The 22,347-nt window shown below is 46.9% G+C and overlaps 1 protein-coding gene across 1 annotated transcript in view; it reads left to right on the top strand.

Moving 5' to 3' along the window:
* Window positions 1-21,867, top strand: part of NEK6 (NIMA related kinase 6) — a 44,192-nt gene extending 22,325 nt beyond the window's left edge. Inside the window, exons 3-10 of the mRNA XM_027650097.1 lie at window positions 64-204; window positions 1,150-1,212; window positions 1,782-1,892; window positions 5,190-5,298; window positions 6,536-6,643; window positions 12,935-13,029; window positions 16,977-17,090; window positions 19,810-21,867. Of these exons, the coding sequence (XP_027505898.1) occupies window positions 64-204; window positions 1,150-1,212; window positions 1,782-1,892; window positions 5,190-5,298; window positions 6,536-6,643; window positions 12,935-13,029; window positions 16,977-17,090; window positions 19,810-19,920 (852 nt within the window). The 3' untranslated portion in view covers window positions 19,921-21,867. The remainder of the gene's footprint in view (window positions 1-63; window positions 205-1,149; window positions 1,213-1,781; window positions 1,893-5,189; window positions 5,299-6,535; window positions 6,644-12,934; window positions 13,030-16,976; window positions 17,091-19,809) is intronic.
* Window positions 21,868-22,347: the final 480 nt, after the last annotated feature.

Below are 22,347 nucleotides of genomic sequence, written 5' to 3'. Positions count from 1 at the left end.
CCCTGTGGGAGCAGGAGGTGTGCAGCCCTGTGCAGCCCCTGAGCGAGTCCCTTGGCCCCGCAGAGGCAGCTGACGGCGTTCCCGTACCGCTGCACCCTGGCAGACTTCCAGGTGGAGAAGAAGATCGGGCGAGGCCAGTTCAGTGAAGTCTACAGAGCAACGTGTCTGCTGGACAGAAAGCCTGTGGCGTTAAAGAAAGTGCAGGTGAGCACCTCAGGTCACAGTCCTGCTGCTCGGAGCAGGATGGGGATGTTTAAGGACCTGCCCAGATCACTTGGAGCCAGAGAACTGCACTGCAGGGTCCTTGTCCCTCTGCACCCTGGAGGGGCTTTCTGTTCCCAAACCAGAATTATGTAGCAGTAGTGCAATTTCATGTTTATTTTAAATTTCACCTCTTTATAAAGTAAATAGATTTTAAATTGAATATTTAAAGTTATTCACCAAGTGAGATTGTAGTTAAATGTGTGTGAAAGAAGGAGCCCCTCTGGCCTGTGGGGATCCTGCCATCGTGACACAGCTCAACATGGGAACACGGAGCACGAGAGGGAACAGTGCCTGAGCTTGCTCGTGGAATTTTAGAAGAATTTCTAAAAAACTTAGTTGCCAGCAGTGTAGATTTGTAACTTGACTGAAAGTATTGGGTGGTGTCCAGACTAGCATTTTGTTTGAGGAGATTTCCCTTTAATCCTTGAACAGACCCTGTAAACTCTCATTTCTAGTGACTTACTCTCTGACTATTACAAAATTAATATTAATGCTCAATGTTATTGTTAATTATCAGAGAAATTAGTGGAGGCTGTATCTGTTAAAAAGGGAAAAGTAAACACTTTCTTTTATTTTCTAGATGAAATTAACAGCAACTAAAGCGATGAAAATCATGACAGTAAATTCACAAACTAGTGTCTTTATTTTCTGGGCTACTTAGAGCATTGCCTACAGGTTCTAAAAATAGTTTTGCCCCAATGTTAGCCCTGTAGTGGTTTCAAAATAAAGAAAACATTGATCTTTATTTGATCTGGGGGTTGTGTGAATGCTCGTTACTGTAGAGGATATACAAATTGGGGAAGGAAAGACCAACTGCTTGTTAAAGTATAAAGTACTTTTTTTGTTGTTGTTTCATTTTTATCCTCTGTGGTTTTGTCTTTGAAGATTTTTGAAATGATGGATGCCAAGGCTAGGCAAGATTGCATTAAGGAAATTGACCTCCTGAAGGTAAGGACTTTCATGACTTTTTCCAGGGTTTTTTTTGGTTTTGGTTGTTGTTTTGAGAAAAAAATTGTTTTCAGGTTGGCAAATAAAGCTTATAAATATATAAGCTTATAGAAGCATAAATAATCAGAAAAATAAACTGGTGTGTGCAATTTGTGCATTATTTTCTCTGTCACAGTTGTAGTGTAATTTTGTTCTTTTAAGGGGCAAAGAGGCCCCGAGGGGTACTGTAATCAACATTTGGGGTTTGTTTATATGTAACAGGGGAGAAAAAAATCAGTTATTTTTTAACAAGACTTCTTTCAGGACACTGTTTTTAAATGTTCTGCAAGTTTGCAATAGAAGGGGTTGTGTCACACTGTTGGGGTTGAGTTGCTCTTTACTCAAGACACTTTTCTTATGCTGTGCTGGTGAGAAATGCTGTTTCTTGGGGGTGTTTTGTGTGGTGACTCAGAGCTGTGTGGCTGTCCCTGCTCTGAGCTGTGCTCACTGGAACAGCGGGGGCTGGTGTTGTGTCTGGAGCTGCCACTGCTCCAGCACTGTGAGTGTTCTTGTGATCCCTCCACCTGCAGCAACTGAACCACCCCAACATCATTAAGTATTTGGACTCTTTCATCGAAGACAACGAGCTGAACATTGTCCTGGAGCTGGCTGATGCTGGAGACCTGTCCCAGATGATTAAGGTAGGGATGTGTCCATGCCCAAGGTGCCACAGACATCCAGGACCAGGCACACGTGGGCTGGGGGGAGCACAACTGGGCTAGGAACACTTCTGTTCTCCTCCTGCAGCTTTGCACACCCAGAGGGTGTTTCCAGGCCAGAACCAGTAGTTTGGGGCATTTTAAATCCCCCAGGCCGTGCCATGAGCTCGTGGGCACAGCTCAGAGGGGAGGGAGGGTCTGTGGTTTGGTGGGACACGTGTGCCTTTGGCAGGGTTGATTTACTCAGCCTGTGATTGATGGGGACAGTTAATTACTGTTGGGTTCAGCGTTCACATTGTCTGTCTGCCACTCTGAAGACATTCAAGGAAGTGTATTGACTTTCTATGCAATGGGGATTTGGGTTTGAGAAAATGTTTCAAGTACTTGTTCTTCTTTTATGTTGCTCTTAGGAATACTTGTATTGCTGCAAACCAGCTTTAGTTAAGCTGTTACCACCTGCTTTTATATTTTCTTTGACATGTTAATCTTTAGACATACATCCCTTGTGAGAACAGATGTGTTATATCATGTTTGTTAGCACTCTCAACCTTCTCTCCATGTTTTACCTGTTTTTTGCCATCATTATTCTGTAATTATCATAAATGAATGTTTGGAAAGTTCTCCTCCTCCTTGTTGTCACAGTTAAAATATCTTATTAACAGATTTGTTTTCTTTGCCAGCAGAGCCATGAGGCACTAGGCCAGGGGCTGTCAAACAAGTTACCACTCAGTCCATAGTCAACGGCTAAATTTGCAGGATCCGGGAAAATCTGCTCCATCTCCCGGGAGAGCCCCGGGCGGGCGAGCTGGGAACAGGCAGTTGGCAGAGGCACTGGGGAGAGCCCCAAAATCCCAGATCCAGCCTCAGCAGGGGAGGGTGGGTGGGATGTGTCCCATCCCGAGGGGTGAGCGCTGGGGTGGGGGCAGAGCTGCCCTCGTGCCCCCGCAGAGCTCGCTGGGGTTGCAGCTCCCACTGTTCCCTCGTACCCTCTGCTGCATTTCACCCTTTTCCCTCCAGATCTGGAGAAACTTGCAGCTCCTCTCAGGCCTTTTGTTGTTGTGGGAAAAGAGGATTGTGAGAGCAGGAGTTGGGGCTGTGTGTGGCCATCCTGGGCTGTGCAAGGGTCTTGCTTGATTTTTAAGTCTCAGCTTATAAAAAGTTTTACCTACAGAATCGTAACATTTCATGATATAAAATATTGCATTTTTTTGTCATCTGCAGTTTTTAGTTTAAAACATCCCTTACTGATAAATATGTTCATTTGTCTATTTGTCCTTTGACTATTTAATTTTTTTAAACTTGCTTTGTGTGTCATTATAACAGGAGTTAGATTTTCCAAAGCATCATTGGTAGTTTCTTGGTTTGGTGCCTTGCCCAGCCCTGGACTGTGCTGCCTGTCAGTGCTGCCTGGCTGCTCCGTGTTCTCTCTGTATTTCAGGCACGAAGAACATGCATTTGTTTTTTTTCAAGGTCACAGAAATGAAGTGTTTCTATTGGTGCAAATCTGGGAATTCCATTTTTTGATTGTTTTTGGTTGTTTGTTTTTTTTTTTTAAGAGGTAAAAAATGACCAAACCCTAAACCCAGGAGGGAACAAAAGCCTCCTTGTCAGTATAGCTCCACTGCAGCAGTGGGGTTTGCAGTCACCCCCAGCCCTCCCCGGGGAGCTGCAGCTGATGGAGGATTTTCCCTGGAACAGCAGTGACAACACTGAGGTGTGAGGGTGATAAAGCCAGGGCTGTCTCTGTCACACCCCAGTGCCTGCATTATTTATGAGGATGTAGAGCTGCAGGAAAACCCACCTGAGAGTTGGGACTTCCTTGTAAATGTCAGGTGAACCTTATTGGACATGACATTTAGAAAATTATCACTTGTGGTCTTGCATATCCACTCTTAAATACTTTATTGAGAATTAAATAATTTTATTGTGTATATAACACTTCCTCCCTCACCCTCTGTAATTCCCTGTGCTCTCTCTCAAGTTTTGGGTTGGAACTGTTGCAATCTGTCAGATTTGCTGCCTGGGGAATTGCACGGTCGTGCCCCTTCACAGCTGATCTGCAAAGGGAAATTTGCCATTCCTGGAGTCAAACACGAACCAGTAACAGCATTTCACATGAAATGGAAAATGTGACAACGGACATCAGATGTCAGTGCTGGGAGGGAAAAGCACGAGATGCAGCAAAGGGCAGCAAATGGTTCCCTTCTTTACTCTCCTGCAGATGGGAATTCTCACGGGGACGGTGCAGCAGGGCAGCTGTGTGAGCCAGGAGGGTGTGCAGCATTCCAGAGGCGTTATCCAGGGACACTGTGTGTGACAGAGCACAGGGATCAGTCTGGAACCTCTGGAGGGGTGTTCTGAGTGTGTTTGTTAGTGCTGTGGTGGAGGGGTGGCTCAGGATCCAGCACAGGAGGGAGCCAGGAGCAGTCAGGGCCCAGCATCCAAAGCCTGCAGGTCTGGGGTGCCTTGGCAGAGCCCGTGCTCTGCTGGAGAGGAGGGAGCAGCTGAAGGTCTGCAGTGTCTGCCCTTCACTGGGGTCTGCAGCTGGTCATTTATTCCTGTCATAAGTTGACAACGACTTCAGTGTTGCAGAGGTGCAGCACACGCTGCTCTCTGTGCTGTGTCGTACAATTCCCGTTATTTTGGGAGGCTCAGGCAGCCAGAGGTCCATGGAACCTGTGCTGGGCACTGCCTAAACACCCACAAAAGGGCCTTTTTCCAGATCTGTGGCTCCTGATCAGGGGTGTCTTTCTACTCACTGGAGAGAGTGCAGTTAATTTAGTATTCCTATTATGCATAAAATAGAATATATTATTCTACCTGATCACAGAAGAAACACAGATACTTTATTGATGCTCTGGCCATCTTTTTAAAAAGGGAAGCAGATTTCCTTGTCCTTGTTAATAGACGATGCAAGAATGAATGTTTACATGGGTTTTTTTAATGGTCTTTTGTTTCTTAAGGCAAAATATTTGAGACATTTGTTGTTTTGAGGCATTAAATATGTTTTACAAGGTAATTAAGGAGATTAATGCTAATCATAATTGTGTCCATTCAAAAATGTCAAACCTATTTAAGCGTATTTTTCATAATAGTTGTTAATTAGTGAACTGCATCGAAGTTTCCATACAGGGAGGAGGAGCTGAAAGCTAATCAGAAGAAAAGTCTTGCAGGTGCAGATCTGGAAGACATGAGCAACCTGCAGCTGACTAGCACAATTCCAGGAACGAGTCAAATATGTTGCTTTTTCACTGATCTTTTATTTATTTCCTCCCACAGTATTTTAAAAAGCAGAAACGGTTAATCCCGGAAAGGACGGTGTGGAAATATTTTGTGCAGTTATGCAGTGCAGTGGAACACATGCACTCCCGCAGGGTGATGCACAGAGGTAACATTAATTCAGTCTCTTTTCACTGAATAATGATATAATGTTCCAATTAGTAAGCGCCTGCATTCAAAAACAATTATGCTGATGTTCAGCCAGTGCATGTTTGGAGAGGCTGGAGCTGGAGATGGATCCCTCCTTCTGGCTCTGCCTCATTGTTAGAGGAGTCAGGCCGGAGTGAGCGTGGTATTAGGAAGATGAGCTGCTTTGTATTCTAGACACTGATATTAAGTAGAAGTGTCAAACTTGCCATTAGAAAAGTGTCAGAAATAAAATGCTGAGACTCCTGGATACAGTGAACTCTTAAGAAATAGTCTTCATTATATTAGCTGTGACCTTAGAGAGTTGAGAAGAGTTTTCCTGTCTCGCAGGCTTTTCTGAAATATTAATACAAATATGTCCCACACTTTCATAACCTGTTCTCTATTTTCATTAATTATTTTTGAATTCCTTGTCTTAGAATGCCTCGTAACTTTGAGCTCTATCCAAAAATTACGTTGGTGCTTTCAGAGTCAGTGAAGTGCTTTGTGAAGGACTGGACTCAGGAAATGCAAATATCCCAAAAGGCACCAATCTCTGCTGCTTGTTATTTCCTTGATCCTTTGAAGGAGTGAATTCTTCACTGTATTTTTCAGCAGTGTGATATCATTTTTGCTCCTTTATGCATCCCCTGATGCAGTTTATCAGTTGCACCTGAATTAGGTCTGTAATTGGTGGCTGAAATGTGGAGCCTCTCGCAGAGTCTGCTCTGACGTGAGGAGAGAGCCTCTAACTCAGTCCTGACGTTCCTGCTTGGGAAACTGGGGTTCTAGAGATTTCTGCACTCCATGAACCAACTGGGCTGCACAGAGCCCAGAATTTATGCATATGTGGAACAGTAATTGGCCTTTGCATGAGGGGATGGTGGTGGGCAGTACAGTTTCCTGTGGAAAATGAGCATTCCCAAAGAGAACCGGGCTTATTGCTTTGATTTCCAGCAGTTAGAGGTTGCCTCTGTTCTGTTGAGCTGTTTCCTACGTTTTCCCTCATTGGTATTTCTCGTGTGCTGGGAAGTACACTCTGATTTTCGTGTCTGTGCAGAGCTTGAAGCCTTGGAAGATTGAGGCTATCAAAGCTCTAAAGGAACACGGTTCTGCTCGAGCCCCTTTGTACAGCGAGTGCTGCAGGCGATGCTTCTATTGCAGTATTAGAACCAAATAACCTTTTGTGGCTTTGACCTTTTACCTTTTTCTTCTTGCAGACATAAAACCAGCCAACGTGTTTATAACAGCCACAGGGGTGGTGAAGCTGGGAGATCTTGGATTAGGCCGGTTTTTTAGTTCTAAAACCACTGCAGCACATTCCTTAGGTAAGCTGGTACTTGTTAAGCAAGCCCTGCCGTGCAGTTGTCAGCTGTGATGTTCAAAAGCAGTGGTGTCTGTCCTCTGACGGTGACAGAAGTGGGATTCAGTGGATCCTGGATCTCCAGTGATGTGCATTCCAAATGCTCTTCATAGGCATTAATAGGTATCTTCTGTTTTAAAGCTTCGCTTGTTATTTTTTTCTGGAAGGTCTGGCCTGGTAAGCATGTGATTTTTAGCAAATGTAACAAATGCAGCTTTTCCACTCTAAATATCCTGTTTGCCTGCACTGTGCTTGCTGGAATTAAATGTCACACCACCACCTTTTACAGCCCCTGACCAGGGCTGTCACTGTCTGAGGTGGGTGTGGTGTTCAAAGCCCTCGTGGTTCGTCTGTTCCAAAAAGGGGCTGCACTTGAAATTCAGCTTAGGCTTTAAAGGTCCAGGCTTTCTTCATGTCTTCCACATAGCTCAAAATTGTCTCCCTCATTTTTGCCATTAGCATTAATTCCAGTGCTACAGAAAATTCTGTAGTATATGCAGTTCATTGTTTAAGTATTTCCTAATTGTGTCTGTAACCTCTTAAAAGGTGATTTTCCATTTTTATTAATGGGTCCCAAGGGCTCTTCTGTATTAGAGCAATGAGGGAACTTTGGATTCTGGTGCAGTATTTAAGCTCTTTTACATTTACCTGTCTTGGTTGATTTTGGAACACACATTTGTTTCACTCTTTGTTTTGTGCAGTTTCCTCCACTGAGTGTGAGTCTCGCTGGTCCTCTCTTGGATGTGTACAAACCTCACTGATAACACTGCCCAGAACACTGGGCTCCTCAGTGCTCAAGGAAGGAAGATTCCTGCCTTGCTTTGTGTGTGCTTAAAAAAATAGGAACATTTCTACAGTTTACTGGCATAAAATAGGAGATTTCAGATTTCCCTTTGCATCAAAAGCTGTCCTAGGATATATCCCCACTGTGCTTAATAGATGAAAATAAATCCTTTTCACAGAAAGTTACAATCACATCATCCGAACAGGCCAAAATATGATCATGTCTAATTATATGATCTTATCTAGTTTGACTGCTGCACTTATTATATTAATAAGAATAAATTGGGGCTTGGAAACTGGCTGCACATGTAAGCCAAGCTTGTGACCTTTAGCAGGGCTGCTCTCTCTTAATTGAGAAAGCTCGAGTAGGGAGAGCTCAGCCCCTTGTGCCTTCCCTCACATCACAGTGCCCTGGAAACAGGTGACTGGGGTGCAGAGCACTGAGGGAGAGGCCTGAGGCTGGAGAGGGATGGACACGCCACCATTTCCAGAGGTTCCTGGAGCCGCGTAAAAAAGAGCCTTTTAAGAGTCATGAAATTTGCAGACTTGAAGCTTCTTCCTTTATTTTTGGTAATTTGCCAGAGATGCAGGTTTTGCAGCAGCAGGAATGGGCTGGTCCTGGTTTTGGTGCCATGAAGCCACTCTTTGGGTGCTGTGAGTGCTGAGCCCGGTGTGGTGCCCGGCCCAGGCCACGGGCATTTCCCAGCCCACGTTGCCCTGGCAACCGCCCCGAGCCGTCACTTCCCTGGCTGCTGACCCATGAATTCAATGTGCAGCTTATGCAAATATATTCATCTCATTTCTTCCCTTGGCCGTGTTTGCTCACATCAGGCTGGCACAAAGGGCATCAGGCAGCCCCGACCCGGCTGACAGGTGTAGCGGCGGCTCGGCAGCGCCGCGGCGGGAACGGGAGCCGTAATTAGAGCAAGGAACAGAATGAACGTCACATGAATTACCAGGCAGCAGATCATATTTGTCAGGAAGGATTGCATACATAAAAATTAAGTGACAGTACATGCCGGGGTAATGAAAGAAAAATGAAAGATTTGCCTGTACACAGCTCGTGAGACGCCGGCGAGCGCTGGGCTCCGAGCGCGCGGATCCGCCGGAGCAGCGCCGGGACGTGGGCAGGGAGAGCCCTGGCCCTGGGAAAATCTCCCCGGGCAGATCTGCCAGAGGGGAAGAGTGGACACCTCCAGCCTCCCCCGGTGTTGGGAGAGGCAGCAGGAACCAGCTGGGGTGGGAGGTGTGGGGGAGTTGAGTTCCCAGGGAGCCCCCTCGGCTGTGCTCTCCCTTTCCCTGGGGAGCAGACAGGACAGAGTTTTCCACAGGGGAGAGCTCTTCCTGCACAAACCTTGCCAGCAAATTCACGTTTTAAAGGTAGTGGGTGTAGCTAAGGTGAATTTTACTACTCCTTGTTACAAGGTGGTGACTTACAGTCCTTCCTTCCCTGATTTTAGACTTTGGAAAACTTAACTTTATTAAATACAGAGAATTTCCATCAATATTAGAATGGATAACTTTTTGAGAACTGGTATAATGCCCATTTTTAACCAAATAAACTTGGCATTATCCAAAGCTTCTGACTTTCTTTACATTTTGAAGAAACGAGAGAGGAAAAAAAAAAACAACAAAAAGAAAAAAAAAAAACCAAAAGAAACCAATTTTACACAGAATAGTCTTGTTTTGGAGCAGATTATTTATTATTTATTCTTGGATAAGAATGTAGTTAGAGCAGATTTTCCTTTTGGGGGATGCACACAAGTCAAAGCTTCCCAGCTTAGAACATGCCAGCAGCCGTGGATGGGGGTCCGTGGGGTGTTACCCGTCCCTTCTGGATGGGAGGGGGTGCAGGGACTGACTGAAGAGCTCTCTCATAAATGGTCTATTTGCCTTTCCTTTTTTCTTTTCTTTCCTTTGCTTGCCAGCCACTTTGCCATCTGAAACAAAATCCCAGGGCTTGGAGGGGCTGGTAAACAGGGCTTGGTTAGATAAATGGACACAAGAAATCCACTGAAAATGTCAACAGCCAATATTGTGGGGATTTTGAGGAGTTTTAGCCTTTTGGTCTGAGCCTCGAGTAGAGTATTTGTGGAAAAAAAAGGTAGATGCAGAATTTCTGCAGGTATGTTTACATACATGTAAAAGCCAACTAAACAATAAACCCAAAACAACCCAACCACAAAACTATAAAGACTTAAGTAGGGTTGTGTGATTAGAAAAAAAATAGAGAACCTTAAGGCAACAGGTCTGGTAACAACAGCTGCAATATTATGCTCAAAATATTTATTGTTTTTTTTCTAAGAAAAAGTAGATTTCATCTGCTTTGTTTGTTTGTTTGTTTTCTCCCTTGAAACAATTTGTGGAGGCACCTCACACTGAGATTTGAAGGAATTTAAAGTATGTCTTAGTACTTTTGACCACAGTTTCACTTTAGCTAATTCCCAAATTCTACTTCTGGGAGAAGACCTGAGCCAGCTCAGAGCCTGTGGGGAAACACTGTGTCCTGGTTTCAGCGTGAGTGTGAATCAGATTCCTTTTGGTTGTGCCCATGAGCAGCCAGGGCTGAGTTCCACAGGCAGCATCAATCCTGGCTGAGCTGTGTTTGCACTGGGACGTGACCCAGGGCAGCTGTGGTGCCTGTGCACACTGGGGGTGCAGCTGCACAGGTAGGGCTGTAATTCAGACTCTGTATGAGAGGGAAGGATTTGGAATTTTATTTCTGGAATAACTTTGCTGCCTTTGCCTCTGTGTTTTCCTGGTGAAATGAGACTGCTCCTGTTCTAACTGGGAATAATTAGCATTTCCCTGCCGTGGAAGCTGCAGCTCTCCAGAGCTGTTTGTTGCTGTGGTGCTGTAGCTGCACCCCAGCAGTGTGGGGGGAGCAGGGGTGCTCTGGCATTGCTGAAGTGGCTCATGGTCAAGTGAAGGGTTTCACCTCTCAGGAGCAGAGCAGGAAGCTCCTTACTTAGCCATAACCTTCCCTAGGGTTTGGCAACCTTTATGGCTTCAAAGGCATTGCTCTGCCACCTGGTGAGTGATACTGAATCAGAACAATATTTTGTATTTCCAGCAGGGCAAATGCCAAAGAAAGTTTCTGATGAACAGTCTCCGATTAGACTGTTCCTGTCAAATTGACTAATGGGATGCAATGGTGAGCCCTGACTGATTGCACTGGAAGCCTTGTGCAGTTCTCTAGAAGAGGCTCATTACGGGAGATTCCCACGTAATGCTGGACAGGCCATAAAGAGAATTGGGCTTGTCAGTCTTTTATCATGACAGTTATTTAAAAATTAATGCATCAGTTTTGAAACGCAGAGCCCTGCTTGTTTGTACATTTGCTGCCAAGGCTCCAGTAATGGCAGGTAAATGTGGTGGGTGGACTCCAGGAAAGGAGCTCAGGCGTGGAGAGCTCCGGAGCCATGGATGTAGTGGAGCAGATTAATGCCCGGCCGGGAGGGAGGGCACTGAGCCGTGGCACAAACCCGTCCCTGCCGGCGTCCAGGGGGGCTCAGGATGATCTAAACCAGGCATTCTCTAGACCAGGCATTATCTCAAACGACAGTGGTGCTGCTCCAGCAGACCTGGCTGCCACGGCCTCAGAGCCCACCCGTTCCTGCTCCGGGGTGGTCAGGCAGTGACCGGAATAACTGAGCCCGGGAGCGGCCCTGGCACCGGCCCTGGGAGCAGGGGCACCTCGGGGCAGGGCTGGGGCTGCCCTGGTGCTCCCTCCTGTGCCCAGCTCCTGGAGCTCCTGGGGGTGGGAAGAGCAGCAGCACAGGGACAGTGCAGGCGGGGAAGCGTCTCATGCCAGTGCTCAGTGGAGGCTTCCAAAACTGTCCAAGAACTTCATGGAATGAGTCACTGCTGCTGCTGCAGCTGCATATTTTTAATCAGGAAGATGAATCAGTGCTGTCCCAGCCAAGTCAGTTCTTGCACAGAGACCTGGCAGCTGTGTGGGGGTTACTGTGCTGTCCATCGTGTGTGTCCTGTGTGCACATGGGAGAGAGCCATGGAAAGGCTCGTTGGGCTCTTTGAGTGAGTCCTGTCTGCTCTGGGTGTCCTGGGAGGTCACTCTGTAGTCTGTTAAAAATTATTAACAGAACTCTGGTCTCTTCCATACACAGGGGCCTTTCACTGGCAATTAAACCCAGCCAGATCTGGGACTGTGTCAGTCTGACTTGCTCCTCCTCAGCACGGAAACAAAATAATCTCCATGTGTTATTTCTCCTCTGTTGTGGTTTGTATAGGATTTGCAAAAATGTAACTTTTCCTTAGGGTACCTTCGCCGTGAAAGGGGAGTAATTTCTTATTTAATGACCTGAAAGCATGAGCTGAGTTCACCATACAGGGCAGCTGATTGCTGAACATCTTGGGGGTCCAAATAAATGCCCAGCTCTGTGCTGGGTCACCTGTGCAGGTGGCAGGGGTTGGGTTTGGCCTCTCAAGGCTGTTGCTTTCTCCCCAGAACTCATTTATTTCCCACAGTGCAGATCCCTCCTCAGGAACGTTGGGGAAGGTGGTGGCTGTTCTTCCCCCTCCACCTCCAGCACTATCCTTCAGCTGCTTATTAGTCCTCCAGCTGTCTCAGTCAGCATTTCAAATGGAGAAATTGTAAACTGAATGTTACAGGCAAATTAAACATTTGCCATCTTGTGAGGGAAAGGTCTTTAATTAGGAGAAGGATACACTGGAATGCCAAAAGAAAAAAAAAATTGAGAGGGGACGGACAAGCAGGGGAAGCAGGAGAAAAGAGCATATACAGTCCTTGGATGTTTTAATAAATGATGTATCTGAGGATTATTTGATGTAGTTGAGACTGCCAGGATGTCTTGTATTTTCAGTACCACAACTGAAACTTATTTAGGATTTAAAAAAGAACCTTTTTGAGGTAAGGAATTTATTAATAATTTCCTGTAACTTCTGTCCAAAATACTGCAGTAAATTTCTTTTGATAAAATACAGACTTGTGGAAGTAGCTGGAAATCCCCCAGCTTCTGACGTGACTGCAAGTTGGAGCAGGGTTTTAAAGTTTGGCATGATTATCTAGGTTTTTGCAGTAAGATTTGGCCCTGTGTGGAGCTGTTCCCTCCCCCCTGTGCTGCAGTTCCTGGTGACCCATGCGAGGTCCAGGGAACACCAGGGTGAGTCCTGGCATCCCCCCTCACCTCAGTGCAGGCAGGACCCTGTCCCATGGCTCTGTCCACCTGGGACACTCTGGAGGTTCTTGGGAGCCTGGAAGGGGAAGAAAACCTTTCTCAACCCTCAGAAATACCGCAGATATTTTCACTAACCTTCCCCATCCTGTGGCTCTGTACCTGATGATACATCTGATCCTGTGCCTTTGACACCATGATCTGTCTCCACATTTTCATGCACGTCTCCCAATGAGCCCTTTGTGCCCCCTGACCCTTTAGTGAAGTGCCACAGTCCCTCTGTGAGACAATAACCCCATCTGTCTGTTTGTTTGCAGTGGGAACTCCCTACTACATGTCCCCGGAGCGAATACACGAGAACGGCTATAACTTCAAGTCTGATATCTGGTCCCTGGGCTGTTTGCTGTATGAGGCAAGTACCTTCTCCCTTCTTGCCCTGGGTTTGTCCTCCCCACACAGCACAGGGCAGTGCAGGGGCTGGGCTGACTGCAGGGACTTGTGGAGAAACCCAAGGAAAAGTTGTCTGGCTCCGTGTTGGCCTGTGCTGTCTGAGCACCAGCAAAGGGGCTGTGCCACCCCCCACAGCACTTGCCCAAAGTTCATTTAGGTCACAGCAGATGCTGAGGATGCAGCCATGGAAAGCCAGTTCACTGCATCCCTCCTTCCTGCTGGGAGCAGAGCTCTGTCGGGGCAGCACAGTCACAGTGTCTCCAGAACACTGCATTTGTTTTGGAAATAGCAAATCCATTTGAATGTGAGCTTCTGGTTTCTTAGAACCAATTCTGACCAATTGCAGTATTTTAATTCTGGGAGTTTTCAATGAAGAAAAATAGAGTTTTTATGTAATGTGAAATGAGGGTCTTTAACTATTAGACTATGGGTGGAAGTTTTTCTGATGGTACATTGTGTTACAGCTCAAGGCACAGACCCAGAGCAGACACGTTTGCATGAACTGCCCAGTGTGCAACTTGTTCTTTAAAGCTGTTATGTGTATTTTGAAAATATGTGCTATGATTTTATAAGCGTTTTCAGTTTTGTGATTTCATTTGTAGCAGAGATCAAAGGGTATCGAACAGCCTTGTACTCATTTATAACCCCATCTAAATCTTTTTTTAAGTGGATGCATCTTCAAATTCAAGTGAAAGTCCATGTCAACATTTAGAAAGCTTTTATCCCAGCCCATAGAATTAAAAATCCCTGGGATATTTAGTAATAAGAATATTGCTCATGTCCTCTTTGGATAACAAATTATGTGAACTGGTGACATTTTGCTTCTCAGTACAACTTCTTGGAACCACATGGAATTAGGGAAATGTAATTCTTTTTGTGAGCACATCAGATGTGACAAATACTCTGGCTAAGCCTGTACTTCAGCTGGTTGGTTAAACAAACATCCCAGGACAAGACAGTATAAGAGTCAGTTTTCCCATAACATCGCTGTTCCCAGGATTCAGAGCTTGCCACTGTTGGGTCCTTCTGGGAAGAGCATCATCTCCCAGAGCTGAGTGTCTGTCCAGGGGGTGGGCACTGCCTGGGTGTCACCCTGTCACACTGCCTGGGTGTCACCCTGTCACACTGCCCTGGGTGTCACCCTGTCACACTGCCCTGGGGGCTGATGTGCTGCTGCAGGGGGTGACATCCCAGGGCTGGGAACCCAGGGAAGGAATCCATCAAACCCAGCTGAAGGCACTGAACAGCCCAGGGGGCTCCACTCCAGCAGCACTGTGGGCCCAGTAACATTTATGGGCTGGAGTGGGGTCCAAAAACTGCTCATGGTGGCACCCGTCAGTGCCCAGAGCCGGGCATGGTGCCAGCATTGTTAAATTGAGTGGCTTTGTGCTTGTCTTCAGATTCCCAGTGCCTCTAAGGAAAGAATTGAAGAGACTGAGTAATTCCCAAGGCAGCAGCATCTGCATTCCACTCAAAAGCTGGTATTTTTTTAATAAAGGGTGGTTTTGCTTGTAATGCTTCTAATGAGATGCTGCAGGCTGGGATGATCCAGTACAGGTGTGTGTACCTGGGTCTGCTGGTGGTGTTTGAAAAGGGATTTGGAGATTCAGCTGTGGGAACAGGGAATTCTGACCTCCCCGTAATTTCTTGTGCTGGGCCTAAGGGGGAGTTCCCAGTGTAGGCTCCGAGGTGAGGGCTGGCCCTGCCGTGGGGGTTGGCCTGGCCAGCTCTGCCAGGAGCAGTCGGGGTGGCCCCAGTTGGCCTCCACCCCTCGGGTGCTGCTGCAGTGCCAGGGTGCTCCGAGTGCCTCCCGGGCTGAGCTCCTGGAGATGGGATTCCAGATTTATGCAGAGAGAAATATTTAGCGTTGTGCTAAGATATGTTTTTGTTGCAGGCAATATGGTCCCCTTATGGCACAGGAGTCTTGGTACTCCTTGTATTTCGAGAAGCTGAATTAATTGCTCACTAAACATAATTCTCTGGTAGGAGTAGCAGTACTACAGGAACATCTGAGAGCTTTGGCGTGTGAAGCGGTTTTAAATTCCCTTCCTACGTAGGTAAGGCTTAACTTAGGGAACAGGAGCTGTGAGATCTTGCAGATTCCAAGGAGGACTTGACAGGTACCAATTCTGTGTTCAGTAGTTAAACAGCTACTTGACTTTTTAAACTTTCTAGAATTTCAAAAGTTAAACATGGGATTTGTGTGTCTTTGAAGGAGCTGTGTTTTATCTGCACTAATTTCTTGTAAGGAGAATGTTTTTCCATTTGGCTTAAGAAGTAAGGAAGGGGGATGCTTGTTTGGGTATGAGTCACTTCTGATATTTCTCCAGATAGATTGTGCAGATAAGCTGCAGAGATTTAATGTACAAATTGCCTTCAGAGACATGCGTGTCCACTGGAATCCACTTAGGGAACATTGAGGGCTTTGGGACATGATGCCACATAGCACCACTTAACTTTGACATTGATAATCATACAGTGATTTTTATTAAATCTTATCAATATAGTAGTAACTGTCTTCATCCCTCACTTCCTGTAGATGTCTGTCAGCAAGATAACTTGGAGGGGATAAAAATAAGTTGTTAATTCCCAGAATGTAGCTACAAGCAATGACTTCAGCAGTTGTGGCAAGACAGTCAATTTAGGCAGTAACAGGGATTCCCATCTCGCCGTGTCCGAACCAGCCGTGCTGCGTGGTGGGCGTTTGCCAGGGGGATCTGCCTGCCCTGGGGTAATTGCTCTAATCAAAATGTCAGGAGCAAAGCCCAACGTGGCATCACAAACTGCAGTTAGTGAGATCCTTGAGTGCCTGTGGTCATGGCCCTGCTCTGCTCAACACTGGGTGCCCTCTTTCCACTTTAATTCCCTGCATTTACCATCCCAAACCCCACAGTGTTCTCTTTTCGATGTTTCCCTTCCATTCCTCCCCTTTGGCACATCACTGCTTAACTAGCCCTGGAATGAAGAGTTAATGGGAATTGGAAAATCCCTCTCAACCTCACTGGCATTATTGATGTTTGTATTGAGGTCCTGGAGACCCCATTTAACCCTTGCTTGCCTTCTGTGCTTTCCCCCTTGCCCCCATTAGTGTTTTGCCTGGCCCAGCCCTGTGTGCTGGGCTCTCTGCGTTGTGTTCACCCATCGAGAGCAGTTTGCCATCAATCCTAATTGGAGAGTAGAGTCTCTAATTGGACTCTGTAATTTTTCTCCCACTGATTTGCCTGTTACTGACAGTAATGAAGCAACAGTGATACTTCACCTCTTGCCTTCAGAACCTTCCAAATGCTCTCCCCTGACCCTGGGCTCCTTGGGAGCCCCTCAGGTCTGTAGCTTTATGAGGAGTAGCTTAGGTTACTACTGGTAGTAGTGGTGAGGAGGAAGAAACACAGTAACTTTAAATCCTTTAAAAGACCGGATTGATCAGGAATGTTTTCAGTAGTTTGGTTCCCAAATCTGCCTGGGATACTCTTTTCTAAATAGCAGATTTCTGGCAGGAGATATGTGTGTTTTGAGGTTGGGTTTTGTTTTTTTTTTTAAGGCTGAAGTACATTGCTCTTCCCTTTAAGAATCTTTGCTTTCTAAGTAGCTAAATGTCAGCAGGTTTAGAGAGATGATTGTTTGAGAGGGTTTCATAGTTGTCTTAGAGCTAGTTGGGTTCTTACTGATGCTCTCAGTGGTCCAAGCATCCTATTTCTTGGTTTTTCCCCTTGGGAAGCAGAGCAGTGCCTGGCACCAGCCCTGCCAGGGCTGCAGAGCTGTGGAATCCCAGAGCAGTTTGGGCTGGGGGCAGGCTGGGAGCAGCAGCCTCCCCTCACTGCAGAGAACAGAACTGGCTCTTGCAAACCAGCAGCACTGAGAGCTCTCAAATACTTTGTGTTTCTGAAATGTCTTCTGGTTTTTCCTCTCCAGATGGCAGCTCTGCAGAGTCCCTTCTATGGGGATAAAATGAACCTGTTTTCTCTTTGCCAAAAGATAGAGCAATGTGACTACCCACCTCTTCCAGCTGAACATTATTCTGAAAAGGTAAATTGGGAGTGTGTTTGCAGGGGAATGGGATGGGGGTGCAGGGAAGTTCCTCCTGGCATGGGGAAAGGGAACCTGGGAGGAGAACCCCCCACATCCAGGGCAGAATGGGGGGGGATGGCCTGGGGGTCCTGGGTGCCTGGCTGAGGAAACAGCTGTTGTGGAATATTGGCAAGCTAAATCGAGATAAAAAAAGGTTTCTTAATGTGGGGAATATTTTGGAACTGAAAGTCTGGGGCGCTGGCAGAAGCCAGCAGTGTGCCGTGGGAAAGCCCTCTCCTTAAAACAACATTCCATAAAACAGCACTGAAATGTTTGTTCATGAAGTCTTCAGTGTGTAATGAAAGGGGGAAGGATTCTTCTAAGAAAAAGAGAAGAAAAGCCATTTAGTTTAATGCAATAAGCATCTCTACAGCAGCTGCACTGGGGCTTTTTAATGTTGTGCCTCTGAAGGAGAGGGATGGGAGCAGCCACTGAAGCACAAACCCGTGTCCCTGTGCCTGGTGACACTTCCCTGCAGCTGCAGACACGCCTTGGCTTTCCTCAGGGCCTTTTGAGAAGGGCTTTGCTTTTTTTCTCCCTTACCTCGACAAAGCAGCTGGTTTTCCTTACCTCCTCCTTCCTTACAGTTGCCTCCTATTTGAAAGGAAATGGGTAATGGAATTTTAAATGTTCACTGTATCCTGTGGGGCTTTTGTTTTACTCCCCCTCCAAGTCCCGAGGAGCGAGGCAGGATGCCTGGGAAATACCGTGTGCAGCCGGGAGCAGCCGGTCTGGTCTCCACCCTGGGAGGGGCCCCACGCTACACGTTGTGTTTTGCTTCGTTTTGACTTGCCAGGGATCTCATGCAAAACGATGCTTTGAGCTCTAGTCTGCAAAAGTGCATTTCTGCCTTTCCCCCCCCGGCCCCGCGCGGTCCCTCTGCCGAGCTGCTGCAGCTCTTGCACTCAGGATATGCCTGCTGGCAGCAGGAATTAGTGTAAGCTGACAGATGTGTTTCCTGTCTGTACAATTACTGTCTGTTTGCTTCCCTCTGGCAGTGCTAAAGAGTGTGTGTAGTGCAGTGCTGGTGCGGGGTGAGGTTGGTTTGCAGCTCCAAGCGCCGGGTCCCAGAGAACTCGGCTCCAGATGGTTCCTGCACTGTCCACGGGATGCTGGAGAGGCCGTGCCTGTGGCTGCAGCTCCTCTGCCCTGCTCAGGGAAACAGCAAACAGCTCCAGTCCTGTGAGGGTTAGAACGGGGCTGCACCATCAGCAGCAGTGTGGTAGAGATTTGGAGATTGGTTCAGAGAACGAGGCAGAGCATTTGGGGCAGAACCCCGGCTCTCGTGGTGATTCCTCTTCTCTGTGGCCTTTTGTGGCTCTCAGTCCAGATCCTCCTGTGAGCAACTGTGTGCTGCTGGTAGCAGGAGGAGGAGCTGGGACTGGGGCCAGGACTGGTTTTCTATATTGGGAGTAGCTCTGCTGTAACTGGAGCTGAGGGTTGGCAGTGCCCATCAGGCTCAGCCGCCGGTGCTGTGGGTGCTGCTGAGATGCCTGTGAGGACAGAACTGCTCCAGTGCTGCACAGCTCCTGGCTGGGCCAATGGTCCTCATGGCACAGCCTTGGGCTGAGCTCTAAGCATTTTAATTTGTTGGTGGGAGTTTTGTGGTGATCTTGGCTGATGAGGGGTGTGTTAAACCTTCAGGGTCTCGGGGTTACAAAGGCAGCAGCATCCCTGCCCTCAGGTCAAAAAAAGTCACCAGGGCAAGGCCAGGCAGCGGGTTTGGGGTGGGAGCAAGGATGGAGCCTTGCTCCATCCAGAGCTGAAAACCTCAAGCACATTCAGTTAATGCAGCTGAAGCTGTGTGCTTGATAGCTGTATGGTCATGCTTTTAATTACTGCTAAAATAATTGGCACTGTGGCTACTGGGAGGATGTGAGAAGATCAGAGGCTCAAGGCTGTTTCTCCTGGTGCCTCGGGGGTACGAGCAGCTTTCAGTGTCTGTATAATTAAAAGCTACAATCTTTCATGTGCACAATAAAGAGGGTTGGGAGGTGGGGAGACTCCAGCCTTCTGCATTTTATTTATTTAAACATAATCAGTGACCATTCTCTCTTCTTCAGGAAGGTTTTAGGAAACACCAGGGTCTCACAGCCGGGTCCAACAGCTTAAGATGCTCAAGTGCTGGTCAGACTGGTTACACTCGAAGGCTTGGAGGGTTTGGTGCCAGGGTTGGTGTGGGAAGGGCAGAGCAGTTGTTGTACGGGGAGCTCGGCTCAGGCTCCCCCTTCCCTCAGAGCCCCCTTCCACTGGAAGGTCCCTCCCTGCCTGCTGCCTCAGGCACACTGTGGTAGTGATCTTGTTTTCCCTCCTTCATCCACACCCTGCCAGTGCCACTGGTGCCTCCCTCCCTCTGCCCCGTGCTGCTCCCCCAGCCCTGGGTGCACACACTGGGTCCTCCTGGGCCGGGCTCCCTCTGCTCCTCTGGGATGTGAGATGTGCTGGGCTGTGGGAAGATTTAAATTTTCAGCGAAGATTTGGTGGGAAAGGTTCTTTCTGGCCCATCTGGAGGTGGGACACACACACAGACAGTCATGTGCCTGCACCCTGCTCAGCATCTGCATGAAGAGGTTCCCAGCTCTGGCCTGGCCTGCAGAGCTCGGGCAGACGATCTGCAGCCTCTCCCAGTCAGAGAGCAGTGGATTCATTCCCCTTTGCCTCCTGTCCTGTCTTTCAGCTGCGGGAACTGGTCAGCATGTGCATATACCCCGACCCAGACCAGCGGCCCGACATCGGTTACGTGCACCAAATAGCCAAACAGATGCACGTGTGGACCTCGAGCACATGAGCGGCCGCGGCGCCAGCACAGCTCAGTCTTACTTGAATCCTTTTCTCCGCTGCCGGCGCCTGGTGCAGCTCACACAGGTGGGAGGGTGAGCACTCGCAGCAGAGGCTCCATCATTTGCAGGTTATTTGACAAGGACTCTTACAGGTGGTCGTTGCTTTAACGTGAAGATTCTGTGAGGTATTGCAAGTGATTCTTTTATTTTTTATTTTTAAGGCCAATAACGTTACGGATGTAGATCATTTAAGGGTCCTTTCTTCAAACTGTCGTGTGTAATCTAGGATAGCCGATATTACCGAGGGCTCGGCCTGTGCCAGACCTTCTATCTTAACTGTAATGTGAAATATTGAAATAATTCCTTCAGTGAAATCACTTTATACTAATGTAAGAATTACCATAGATTTTGTGTAATTTGTATAACTGCTACTTTGCCTCTTCTGCAAATGGTTAATAGCAAATTCAGTTTTTACTTGGTGTATTTTAAAGCAGCCATTTATGTGTTTTTATTAATTCCCTCCTCTTCAGACTTAGAAACTGGGAAGGGTTGGGGGGTGGGAAACACTTTGGGCTTTTTTTTTTTTTTTTTTTTAAATTGTAAACTTTGTGTATTTTGCTGATGCATTTCTGTCAGAGGTGAGTTAAACATGAACCTGGGGAAAAGAAGCCAAACATGCCAAGCAAACCCAAACCAGCCTTGCTCCTGCAGAGAATTGCTCCTTACCCTCATTTTCCCTTTTGGAATGGCTCTTCTCAGCCTCCAGGTTCTTGTTTAAAACCAGTGTTGATCGAAGCCAGTTCGATTTTGGTGCAGAGACTTTTACACATTCAATAGTACATCGGGTACTATCAGTGGAACTTCAGCAGTGTTTTAAACACTTGGAAAATTTTTTTAAAATAAATGAAATGCTTTGTGTATGGAATTCTGCATAGGATCAGCCCCGTCCCTCAAACTGTGAAAGCTCATTACAGAATGTGAATGTCTATAAATCTCAACCTGATCTGAAGGAGTCATCGTCTCTAACTGCATGAAAATTGTCAACAGCTAAATTCATTCATTGAATCAATGATTTGTGTCATTACTGCCGATGGAAATATTCACTGCTTCAGGAACAGCCCTGGATTCACGTTCCAGTGTTTCCATTCCATGTGCCTGTCGGAGGAGCGGGGCTGTGCTCGGTGTTCCTGAGGAAACCCCTCAGCCTGTGCTGCTCCAGCGCCGGCTCCGCGTGTGCCGGGGGCTCGTGCCGACTGTACCCTTGTGTGTGACAGTTCAAATGCAGCCTGTGCCGCCTTTTGGTTGTTTGTTTTTTTTTTTAAGGAAAGCTTACAATCCTTAATTGTTTTTGAACTAAGATTAGGGTTAGAGGGTTACATACATATATATGCTTTTAGTGGATTTTTTTAACCTAATTTACTCTACTTAAAGGAAAACCGCAGTGCCGTCTTCAGCTACTTCGTAGCAAATTTGGGAATGTTTTTATAGGGTACCAAGAAAAACCATTAATTGCTGTGAATAAGGTTGGCATCATTAATGCAAGGTGCCATTTTACTGAGGCTTCTCAGCAGAAAGCTGAGGGTACTGCTCTCAGGAGAGAGTCAGGAAATTTAAATCATCGTGGAGGCACCAAATTGCTCCCACCATTCCCGTGCCAACCAGCTTGGTTAATTTATACCCAACCTCTCGAGCACTTGTCAGGTGTGACCTGAACCTGTCCCCTTGCACTGCAGCTTTCCTTGAGCCGGGGCTGCAGCTCCATGGCCAGAGGGAGGGTCGGGCTGGAAAAGGATCCGTGGCTTCCAGGGAAGCTCAGCTCACAGATGAGGATCTGGAGAAGTCTGGTCACTTTCTTGCTACATAAGATTTCTTAGTGCTTATAAGGAAATGTATTTCAAAAGGTAATTTTTTGCAATTGTGCATTTTTAGATAAATAAAAAAAATTATTTCCAAAATAAACATCTTTGTTTAAAAAACTAAAAAGTGCAGTATTAAAGGAAATACACACACACCCCTGAAAACAGGCCTAAATATGTGTGAAACTGCTCCTACCAGCTGTGGAGTGTAGCTGCTTTTCCAACAAATGGAGAGAGACTGTCACTTGTCCCAAGGGAAAACCACGAGAGTCTTTACCCTTTGAACTGTGGCATATCAGAGCTGGTTTTCCAGGATCGTTGTTGCAGGATGCCAAGGCTGGGGACTGGCACCAGTCCACCTTTTGAAGCTGCCTGTCAATGCTACACCTCCCCTTTTCACTTGAAAAATAATTCTGTAGGGGGTTCTTCTGGCTGGTTTTTATCAGGACTATGTAGTGCTGTATGAAACAGTCTGAAATCTCATTAACTCAGGTGGTACAAGCCCAGCACCTCCAGGTGTAAATGGAGGTAAGTGACAAGACAGTCAAACAATGATGCTGGATCTGCCCTGTATCCTGT

This window comes from Corapipo altera, unplaced genomic scaffold (genome assembly GCF_003945725.1).
Source record: "Corapipo altera isolate COAL_440 unplaced genomic scaffold, ASM394572v1 268, whole genome shotgun sequence".
Classification (NCBI taxonomy): Eukaryota; Metazoa; Chordata; class Aves; order Passeriformes; family Pipridae; genus Corapipo; species Corapipo altera.
Note: the sequence above shows the minus strand (reverse complement) of the source record. Positions and strands in the feature narration are given on the sequence as shown.